Raw genomic sequence first — 10,671 nt, 5'->3', positions numbered from 1 at the left:
GATATTTTAAGAAAATATTAAAATGACATTAATCTTTGCGTCGTTGCTCTTCTTTTTCTTCCTTGTAAAATTGAGATTTTAAATAACGCGCAAATAAAGTAAAATTGTAGCGTGCCAACCTAAGAATCCCAGTCGGTGAATTTTATTTGACCATCTCTCTTTCTTATTAAACATTACACACAAAAAAGGCTACTATTTTATTAAAAATTTGAGACGTTATCCTAAAACAAATAAACGGCTTCTCAGACGTCCCAAAAAGGAGTAAACGTCACGCTGCTCAGTTGATTCACCTGTTTTGCCGCCGAACTCCTCCCTCCACCCCCTCCCACTCAACCACCAACCCCGGCATGGACAAGGCATTTGTGTTTGGGTCGTATCGTCGTCAAATTTGACTGAGGCTTGAGTCCAATTTTTTAACTGGCTTTAAAAAAAATGGAATTTGACAGCCAACAAAACACTGAACCCGTGGAGTACACTTGGGACAGCCAAGACAGTGGTTTTCAAGAGTCTCAGCAATCGCAGCAGCAACCAGAATACTGGGGCCGGCTCTACCCGATGAGGTCGTCGCTTCGAAAGATTGGTAAGGTGTCCTTTGTTGTAGCTTTCACTAGCAGTTTTTACCATTGCCATTGTTTTTACCTTAAGATTTGCTTTGTTTTAGTCACTTAATATTATGGCGTTGTTTAACCGCTTGGTAGTCATGAGCTTTCCGTGAACTTCTGTAATTCTGTCAGGTTCTCATTCAATTTTTATGTACCCACAGACCTAGTAAACAATTCTGTCAAAGTTGGAGTGGCACGCTTCAAAAAGATCGATGATCATCTAGAAGTTGGTGCTGATGTTGTTTTGGAAAGAAGCGATCTTCCGACAAACACATTTCTTAAGTGCAGCAGGGTACATTTTGAAATCCGAAGGGTAGAAGTTCGAGTTTTGGGTGTTCATACTACTCAAGTGAGAATCTTTGACCGGAGCACCAATGGAACCTACATTAATGGGCACTGCATGAAAAGATGGTCTGATGCTCTTAAATGGAGAGTACTGAAGACCAATGATGTAATTGGTTTTCCCGATGGGAAGTCAGTGCCAAACTATGATGGTAATTTGTGCTCAGCCTTTGATGAAGTAATAATTGATGTCATTAAACCACTTCTGCTTCTATTCATTCCGTGCTTTACCGCTTTGCAGCATTTATATTTATTGACCCTTTGGTATCAATCTCTAGTCAAATACCCTACTCTATTCGTAAAAAATATCAAGTGACTGTTAGACTTGGGGCTGGCACCTTTGGGGAAGTATCACTGGTGTTTGACAAGGTTAGTAATACTATCTATTACCCTCATGTACTAAGTGCCTAACATGTTGTTAAAGTTGTTAACTTTTGTTGTCTTAGGAAAATGGGAAACCTTGTGCTATGAAAACTATTCTTAAAGACACATTTGTCAATAACCGCATGTTGAATAGTCTTCAGAAAAAATTAGTCAATGAGTTAGATATACTTCAGTCTGTAAAACATGTATGTATGAACATTTTTTTACAATCTTCTTTGTTTTGAAAATGTTTATTATAATACCTTACTATGTGTACTTGCAGCCCAATGTCATCCAGCTTGTTGACGTTCTTGATTGCAAAAAAGAGCACTTTTTAGTATTAGAATATATGGAAGGGAAAGATCTTGAGCACCGGCTGGAAAGAGCAAGACAAAACAATGAACAGCTCGAGGAAAAATTGTCAAAGCTCTACTTTTACCAAATACTTCAAGGAGTTCAGTATCTCCACAGACAGGGCATCATCCATAGAGATCTCAAGGTAAGAACATCATCCCACAGAGTAGAACACAGAATTTTCAAAATTTAATTGATGATGAGAATGAATATTCCTTATGCAGCCAGCCAATATTCTGTTAGCAAGTGATCAGAAGGAAACCATCTTAAAAATTACTGATTTTGGTTTATCTAAAGTCTTATCACCTGCAACTATGATGAAGACACTTTGTGGAACAAAGATGTTCCTTGCACCCGAAGTTATTGAAGGGGCAGGATCCTATGAATATACAGAGCAAGTGGATGTATGGTCCATGGGTGTCATTTTATATTTGTGGTGAGTGAAGTCTGTGGAGTATTGCTATTTTGATCTATGATATTATGATAACATAATTGATACCATATATCTTCTTAGTTTATCAGGTGTTGAGCCATTCTACACTGACACCGGTAATGTAGATGAACTAATAAGGGAAGCAGTATTTGATCTGGATTCGACGGACTGGAATAATACATCGGAAGATGCGAAGGCTGTGATCAATAGAATGTTAACTAAGGACCCTAATGAAAGGATCAGAGTTCGAGAAATTTACCAGATGCTTTGGTTACAGGTATTTAAGTTTTTCAATTGTAAAAACATCAATGGTCTTACCAGATTGCAGAATGTTATTTTTCTCTTCCACAGGATGAAGAAATGATTGAAAAAGCTAATGAATTGTATTCAGTTCTTGATTCGAGTAACTCTTCAAGCAGCACCATGACTGTGGACTCAACATTCAGTTGCAGTGTTGAAGAAGATAGCCTTGCAGGGTTTCCAAGTCCCCCTTCTAAGAAGCGCAGAACACTTTGAATTTGCATGACAAAAGTTCCTAATTACTTTTAAATTTTTATGATATCATTTGTGTTTTACTTAATTTTTGTTAATGTTCTCAAATATATTGATAGAAGATATATGGTAATTTTTTGACCTCAGTTAAAAATTAAAACAATTAGTAATAGATAAATTATTTATTATTCACTTTTTCCCTTTTCCAAACTTTTCAAATTCCAAACTTAGCAGTGGGTTTTTCTTCTTAGCCTGCAAACAAATATACATTGAAATATAGCTTCCCCAAAGAAAATTTGATGCTTCACTGCTCATAGGCTGCAGTACTTACATTGAAATGTTCCTGAGATGAGTTTTTGTTGTAATATGCACGACGTTTTCGGCTAGTACTGCTAATACCAGCAAGTCTTTTTAAAGCATCTGGTACAATATACTCAGGCACATCTGCTAAATGAGACTGGAGTTTAACAGTGTGCAATGCTTTATCATGCCGCAGAGAGCTGAAGTCCCTAGGATTGTCATCAAAATAACTCTTGAGGGCATTCGAGTTAAATATTTCTTGTCTTATTTCCTTGAGCCGTGCTTCTCTAACAGCAATTCTTGTGACAGCTCTCCAAGCATCTCTAGCTCTGTACCTAAAGGCCTCCACTTCCTCCAACTTGAATTGATAGGCTTTCAGTACTTTCTCCTGGCCATGCTCATCATTTAAATGTTCTTCGACTTTTTCCAACAGAGGCTGTTCTCGTAAACTTACAAATGACAAAGCAGTGCCCTTGTTCTTGCCACGAGCTGTCCGTCCCACTCTATGGACATAAGAATTTATGTCTGGAGGGAAATCATAATTTATCACATTAGAAACAAATTGGAAGTCAATGCCTCGAGAAACTCCAGATTCTTTATCTTTCTTTCGTTTGCTTCTTTGTTTCTCATCCTGTTCATCAGTTTTCTTCTTTTTTCTGAAAGAATTAGCAGATAAGTAAAAATTGTAACCCCTTAGCAATTACTGATTGAATTGTTACAAACCATACTTTTTAGATGGTCCAGCCTCTTCTGGTTCATCAAGTGTTGCTTCATCAGATGCAATAATAATGTCATATATTCCTTGATTAAACTGATTCACTGAGTGGCATCGAGTAACAGCAGGCAGTTCTGAGTTAAGCACTACAGTCGGGACACCAAACTGCTCTAAAAATAGCTTTAGCCTGGGTAGTTGATGAATAACAAGTTAAAGGTCGGAATGCTAGATGCTAGATTGATAAAGTGAGATCAGCAAGAATCTTACTTGTAACACCGGTCAACATTGTTGACAAATATAATCGTTTTGCCCCGGATTAAATGCAGTTTGATGAGCGCATACAGAATAGCAGCTTTGTCATCCTCTTGGGCAGATAAATGATAGTGCTGAAGTTGAGAGGCAGGTGCTAGAGATGGTTCCTCTAGTTTCAGGATCACAGCATTGTGAAGAACCAGCTTCTTCAGCTGCAACACATCATCTGACAAAGTGGCACTGGCCAAAACGGCTTGGTAAACAGGGGGCAAAAACCTGAAATTTTGAAAATTTGTAATAAACACAAAATGTTGAAAATAATAATGAATTTCACTAAATTATGAACTAAACAAAAAGTTACCCAAGTAATTCCTTGAGTTCGGATTCATATCCATGTGAAAAAATTAAATCTGCCTCATCAATTACAAGAATTTCCAAACTATCTTTAAGAAGTAAGCTTCTCGCTTGTAAATGAAGAAGTGCCCGTGCTGGAGTAGAAACAACAATATCTGGCTTGCTTATGAGCAAGGGTCGCTGGACATTGATGTCTACCTGTAGCAAAAGCAACACATGAGCACAAAATTTTGAGAACTGAAAGCACCGAACAGGTATAACAGTAATGAAATAAAATTGCATTTACCTGAGGAGAAATATCTAAAATACGAACATCCCTAGAACATTTGTAAGTTAGCTGATGAAAATTTGTTGCAATTTGCTGACATAATTCTTTAGAAGGAGCAAGTACCAGGGCCTTGACTGCTTGCTCAGTAGCAACCTGAGTTAATGTAAATAAACATAATGAGAAATCAGTCAGTAAACTAAAACACTTGAAAACACTGAATACATACCAATTTTGAGTTTAATATTTTCTGAATAGTAGGAATGGCAAATGCACCAGTCTTTCCTGAACCAGTACGAGCACGAATCAGAATATCTTTCCCTTGGAGGAATAGCGGAATTGTTCGCTCTTGAATAAGTGTTGGTTCTGTCCAACCTTCTTTTGCCACAGCCTATACAAAAGAGAAGAACAAATGCCAATAAAAACTAAGCTGCATGAAACACCATAAAAGTCTCTGAAAGCCTACATATATACACTACAGACTCATGTCGATGACACCATATGACTAGAGAGGTTATCATACACGGACGGAAAAACATCTAACTACTCACCTTTAAAATTCTATCATCAATTTCCATGTCGTGAAAACTCATTGCAGGTTTTTCCGTCATTTTGGACTAATCACTAAATTAAAATTACGATCGAGGCAAGACGATTTTGCTTCAAATTAGCTTCAAACGTGGGTTCCTTCCTTCTTGAAAGTTTTCGTGTTGATCTACAATCTGAGCATCCTGCCATCTGTTACATCACACAAAGCACTCAGCAGATTTAGGTGGGTTTTTTGATATGAGAAATTTTAAAGACGCGACGTTGTTGAGATGTTGCCAACAGCAAGTTTGTCAACATTACTATAGTTTAATCAACATCAAGCGGTAAGTTTGCTTACAACGATTTATCGCTTTCCAAACTTTGAATTATGATAGTTTGGTCGGCTTCCCGTCGGAGTAAATTTGCAAATTAAGAGTTGTCAAGGTAGGCTAATTTCCCTTTCATTCAATATCAAAATATCACTCCCTCTAGGTTATGGTGAATTATTACAAGTATGTCATATTTTAAAACCTCTTGAACGGGTACTGTTCTTCTTAATTTCGAGTGAAGGGTTAGTTATGTCCCCCTTTTTTTACTTTCCGTTTAAGTACTCCTGATGTTGTTTTCTCGGTCATTATCACACTTCTAATACTTTTGCTTCTAACTATTACTTTGCTCAGCTGTCTTCATTGAAGATGTCAGAGGACAGTAGACAGAGTGCTGCCGGTCCCAACGAGGAGGAAGCCTCACCATGTCATTCACCAACTCCATCCTTGACACCTTCATTACCTGCATCAATACCAGCTGCAACAACTCCAGGGATTCCAACAGCTCCTGACACCCCATGCTCTGAGCACTCTGCTGCAGGGTCTTCAACTTCTCCTCGCAGTGAAATTGGAGAGCCACCCAGACCTAGGCTATCAGTCAGTGAGCTTGAGTCGGTGTCCCTGCCTGAGCTGATCCAATACTGGAAAGATTTAGACGTCTATACCGAATGGCTCGACAACCAAGCTGCCAACCAGGAAGGTATGTTCTGACTTTCAAAAAAGAGTCAACATTATATTGTCCAGATAAATCGTTTGAAAGCTGAATTCTTCTTTTCTAGTTGAAAATGCAAGTCTTCAGGCTTATGTAGAACGTTCTAAGCAACAGCATCATGAGGCATGTTCAAGAGAAAGAGCTGTTATTCGACGCTTGGCAACAAAGGAACAAGAAGTACAGGAACTCATGGCACAAATTACTGATTTAAAAACAAATGCAACTCCATCTGCGGGAAGTCTTCGCTCTGCATTTCTAGATCCAGCTGTGAACCTTCTTTTACAAAAGTTAAGAACTGAACTTGCCACAGCCAGAGCACAGTTAGAAGAAACTCAAAATGAACTCAGCGCGTGGAAATTCACACCTGACAGTAATACAGGCAAACGGCTAATGGCCAAGTGTAGACAACTATATCAAGAAAATGAGGAACTTGGAAAACAAGTTGCCAGTGGTAGAGTAGCAAAACTGGAGGGAGAACTGGCTCTTCAAAAAAGTTTCAGCTTGGAGGTCAAAAAATCTCAATCAGGTAAGTTTTTCTTTAATTCTCTCAAAATTCAGTACAACAAGAAACATTCAATCATGCCTGTGTTATTATTTCTTTATCCCTTTTTATAGAGTTGGATGAGTTTCTGCAAGAGCTTGACGAGGATGTTGAAGGTATGCAAAGTACTGTGTACTACTTGCAGCAGGAGCTGCGAAAATCTCGAGAAACTATATCTTCATTAGAACGGAAGTTAAACAAATATCGGAAGGTCAAAGCCAAAGACAAAAATGCAAAGTTAATCACTGATGAAGAGGGAAACCAAATTGAAGAGGACGGCAAAGATGAAGATGAAGCCGAAAATGAGTGCGAGTCAGAAGCAGATGACCAGAAAGATTGGAAAGATACAGGAGAAAATGATGAAGGGGAAGCGTGGGGTGATTGGAAAGAGGGTGAAGAAGGTGAGGACTGGCACCAGTGGGAGGACGAGGAGGAGGAGGGTGATTATCCAGAGGAGAGCACAAGAGATTGGTTGGAAGACTCCAAAGAACCGACTAATGGGGTCGATTCCAATCAAGATTCAGCTCAAGATGAATCAGGAAATTCCCCTAGAAATATCTGTGCAGGTTTGAAACGGACTAAAAGTTCTGAGGATCTAGATGAAAAGTTTGACACACCCATGCGCAAGAAAATTAAACCGTTCTCAACCAGTGACAGTACAAAAGACGGCTCTATTGTAGAGGGTTTAGATGAGAGCAACAATGAAAAAAATGATGAAAATGTATAATAAGTGTCCTAGATTAATAATTTAGGGAAGAATCAGGATTTTATATTTTATCAATTTCTTCTACAATCGTGACTTTATCACAAAGTTATTTTACAACTTTAAAAGGTTGCAACTTTCTTTGACATAGAGCCATGTTATTTCATGTACTTCATGTGGCAATGCAAGACAAATGTAATTTTGCATTTCTCTGGTATGTTCAGGTAATGAATAAGAATCAATAACTAAGAATTGTTATGATTTGTCATATTAATTTTGAGAAAGATGTTTTTTTGTTTTAGAAATTTGTGATATTGATATGATTATAATATAAATGTAGTATACCCATTTAATTACACTTTAAGCAAGTGAGTCTTGAATACTGTAACAAGAAAATCCTACTTGTTTATTATTTCCCAGAATTTGATAAAACTAGCTGTGACACACCTGTTTTGAAAACATCCAAAGAGATTTCTCCATTTTTATTGTGCGATCAATTTGACTGACAGTTTACGGTAAGAAGTTGTTTATTTATTTAACAAGTTTGACTCAACTATGTATCAACTTCGATGTGTTTTATGTATGCTTTCTTGTGACATGGAGTAATGTTTGACAGGAGAGAAAGATTTTTGACATTGTATTTAGTAGAGCAGCAGGGAAATATTGTATGATGGGAGTACAATTCTTCCATCCATGTTGGATAATGATGATTAACTATCCTTATTTTCTACCAAGGCTAAAACATCAAATAAATTTACTTTGTTTTTGGTTGAAATTTTGACTTTGAGCCCCTTTCTTTTCTTTAAGTCCTTCGGCATCCGCAGGCGCAATCTTCCATAGCCGTGGCCTTGAGCTGCCTCCTTTACGCCGGTGTTTTGTTTTTCTGTCCTTTAGACCTAACCTGTAAATTTTGGCCGACGGCTGACGGTCCCTTGATTTTGTCAGCAAGTTTACTAATAGTTCCAGGTGAGTTTACCCCCGTTTGCGTTTGTTTAAGTAAAAGTGAACAGCGCAGAGTAGGATTGAATGCGGAATTTAAAATCTATGCCTTTCAACAACCTGCAACCTCTGATGTAAAGTCCCTCTAGGGAGACCATCCCTTTCTGCAAGTGCAAGTAGATCTTCTTTTAATCGATATTGTGTTAGCTCACTCGTCTTTCACCCCCTATGTCCCATCATTTTACCGATTTCTGTTTATCTTAATAATATAATTGTTCTCATGATTCATTGGATGGATTTTTTTGTCATCAAATGTCCCTGATGGCCATTGGGTTGGGTTAGGGAATTAAACACAGACAATGTCCATTCCTAAGTCACATCATCTGCGAGCTCTAAAATAGAAACATTGTTTGTTCATTTCAGTCTTTTAACTAATGTATTTGTGCCATTGATGTTTACAGGCTGATCCGTCTTCACCACTTATAATGGAGGAGTACACAAGAGAACCATGCCCCTGGCGAATCATGGATGACATTGGCGGAGCATTTGCCATGGGAGCCATTGGAGGAGGAGTGTTTCAAAGTTTTCGAGGTTTCCGTAACGCCCCTAGTGGTCTCTCAAGACGCTTGGCTGGAAGCTTATCAGCTATACAACAAAGGTCACCAGTAATTGCAGGTAGCTTTGCGGTGTGGGGAGGCATGTTTTCTACATTTGATTGTAGTTTGGCACACTTGCGCAAGAAAGAAGATCCATGGAATTCTATTTTGAGTGGTGCACTGACTGGTGGAGTGTTAGCAGCAAGAAGTGGGCCTGGTCCAATGGCAGCAAGCGCTGCTGTCGGTGGTCTCCTATTAGCTCTCATTGAAGGAGTTGGCATTTGGATGACTAGAATGACAGCTGAGCATTTTCAGCCCCAAATGCCTCCCCCTGCAGATGCTCAGCCACCTCCCTTTTCAGGAATGCCACTAAGTCCATCAAGTCAACAATCTGAGTTCCAATAGATATTAGTGCTGTTGAATCATCTATTTCATAAGTGATTGTGAAAGAAATCTGTAAATATTTAGTTTTCCCCTTCCCTCACTTTTTTTTTTACTTTGCAAGTAATTATAAGCCATAGAAGTTTATAATTGAGTGTTAATTTGTAAGTAGTTGAAGAATTTGCTACAAACTTAAGAAAATGTAGAAAAATGTTGCCCTCTGTTCCATTACTTGCTGTTGCTCAGATTGACACTTGGCTCTGAGCAGGTTGGAGGAATGAATGTGTGTAATTGACTTCACTGGGGAAGTCTCAAGTGAATGTTTGTGGAAACCAAATTTTGATATTAGACAAGAGACCCAAACTTTCATGTTTGCAGATTAAAATTTGAATTGAATTGTATTTGCTTGAGTACACACCTCTGAAATGCTGTGATGAAGTTTAAATGTCTTATTTCATTATTAATGAAAATATGATGAACATCTTTGTGTTAGCTTGAAATTTTTATGGGTCTCTTTCTCGTTACAAAAATTGAAACCTTTTTGAGTAGTTTTATGTTTTGATGTTTGCTTCATGACTTTCAGCACGAGAATTTGAGTATTTTTACAGTCATCTGTTAATCAGTACAAGAGAGTTGTGGTAAAGGAATATGTAATTTATGGCAAATTGACTAGCTCATATTTGATGTTAGTATTATGCTATTTGTTATTAAAAATATTGCAAGTGCATTCTATGATTATCTCTATCAAGGGTCCCACACTTCATTATGTTGTAAAATGTGTACAAAAACAACAGAACCTCCAAAAAAAGAAAAAGCTGCCAATTTACACATTAAATAGGGTCATTTTAGATAAGTAAATAAGACATTTGTTTACACACCTCTATATGTCATAAAACTAACAATGTTAAAATTTCCTCATAAATCTAAAGCTGTCAGAAGCGGCAGACAATCACAGATAGTTACAGCAATTAATGAGTTGTGAAACAGGTTGTTCTCAAAAGAATTACTTAAAAGATGCCTCCAGCTATTTACTTTGGATTTTACCTCACTCGTCTCATTTTTATCACCTGATACTTTAAAGGAATTTACCTCAGCACTGTAATGTTTTCTCCAAAGATTACCAATAGTTCTTGGTGTATTCTTCTGTGTCTGGTCTCTCTGAGAATCCTGTTTGCCCCCTTCCCTAACAATATAATGGTTGGTATTTTTCAGAAAAGTTTTTGCCAGGCTAAACACAAAGTAACCCAACTCAAGCTCCTCCAAATAGCTCTGCATTCTACAAATCAATTCATTTTCCTGATGGAAAGTAAACCCCTCAGATTGCTCAAAACTCATGTCGCTCCAATGGACAAGTTGAGCAAGGTCTTCGATTTTTCTGAAGACACTATCAAGGGTTTGGATCCAAAAATTAGTTGCATGTGACAGCTGAAATAGCATGACTGTCTGGTTTTCTCTTAGATAATAATCATCCTG

General features: G+C 37.8%; 5 protein-coding genes across 6 annotated transcripts in view; 3 read left to right on the top strand and 2 right to left on the bottom strand.

Moving 5' to 3' along the window:
- The first annotated feature begins 324 nt into the window (after positions 1 to 324).
- LOC113217272 (ovarian-specific serine/threonine-protein kinase Lok) lies at positions 325 to 2,764 on the top strand. Its single transcript, XM_026437089.1, has 8 exons — positions 325 to 580; positions 764 to 1,096; positions 1,186 to 1,313; positions 1,391 to 1,513; positions 1,591 to 1,806; positions 1,886 to 2,097; positions 2,176 to 2,371; positions 2,446 to 2,764. Exons 1-8 carry the CDS (start codon positions 433 to 435, stop codon positions 2,608 to 2,610), a joined length of 1,521 nt encoding a protein of 506 aa, XP_026292874.1. The 5' UTR covers positions 325 to 432; the 3' UTR covers positions 2,611 to 2,764.
- On the bottom strand, positions 2,754 to 5,232 carry LOC113217271 (probable ATP-dependent RNA helicase DDX56). Its single transcript, XM_026437088.2, has 8 exons — positions 5,024 to 5,232; positions 4,702 to 4,863; positions 4,494 to 4,628; positions 4,215 to 4,405; positions 3,869 to 4,129; positions 3,615 to 3,788; positions 2,918 to 3,542; positions 2,754 to 2,838 (listed from the first exon to the last, which is right to left on the bottom strand). The coding sequence occupies exons 1-8, from the start codon at positions 5,081 to 5,083 to the stop codon at positions 2,776 to 2,778; spliced, it is 1,671 nt and encodes a 556-aa protein (XP_026292873.1). The 5' UTR covers positions 5,084 to 5,232; the 3' UTR covers positions 2,754 to 2,775.
- Positions 5,196 to 8,057, top strand: LOC113217274 (pre-mRNA-splicing regulator WTAP). 2 transcript variants are annotated; one of them, XM_026437091.2, is made up of 4 exons: positions 5,196 to 5,344; positions 5,681 to 6,026; positions 6,106 to 6,564; positions 6,654 to 8,057. In XM_026437091.2, exons 2-4 carry the CDS (start codon positions 5,696 to 5,698, stop codon positions 7,304 to 7,306), a joined length of 1,443 nt encoding a protein of 480 aa, XP_026292876.1. In that variant the 5' UTR covers positions 5,196 to 5,344; positions 5,681 to 5,695; the 3' UTR covers positions 7,307 to 8,057. The 2 variants fall into 2 exon arrangements, with proteins under 2 accessions (XP_026292876.1, XP_026292877.1); XM_026437092.2 differs by having other exon boundaries at positions 5,303 to 5,444.
- Positions 8,058 to 8,089: 32 nt separating this feature from the next.
- Positions 8,090 to 9,925, top strand: LOC127749548 (mitochondrial import inner membrane translocase subunit Tim17-B). The gene is made up of 2 exons (XM_052268149.1): positions 8,090 to 8,248; positions 8,683 to 9,925. The coding sequence occupies exon 2, from the start codon at positions 8,707 to 8,709 to the stop codon at positions 9,220 to 9,222; it is 516 nt and encodes a 171-aa protein (XP_052124109.1). The 5' UTR covers positions 8,090 to 8,248; positions 8,683 to 8,706; the 3' UTR covers positions 9,223 to 9,925.
- A 135-nt stretch (positions 9,926 to 10,060) lies between these two features.
- Positions 10,061 to 10,671, bottom strand: part of LOC113217273 (uncharacterized) — a 9,477-nt gene continuing 8,866 nt past the window's right edge. The window contains exon 8 of the mRNA XM_026437090.2: positions 10,061 to 10,668. Within this exon, the coding sequence (XP_026292875.1) occupies positions 10,114 to 10,668 (555 nt within the window). The 3' untranslated portion in view covers positions 10,061 to 10,113. The remainder of the gene's footprint in view (positions 10,669 to 10,671) is intronic.

This window comes from Frankliniella occidentalis, unplaced genomic scaffold (genome assembly GCF_000697945.3).
Source record: "Frankliniella occidentalis isolate FOCC.00 unplaced genomic scaffold, Focc_3.1 Scaffold64, whole genome shotgun sequence".
NCBI classification, from domain to species: domain Eukaryota; kingdom Metazoa; phylum Arthropoda; class Insecta; order Thysanoptera; family Thripidae; genus Frankliniella; species Frankliniella occidentalis.
The sequence above is the reverse complement of the archived record's forward strand: the minus strand, read 5'-3'. Positions and strand labels throughout refer to the sequence as shown.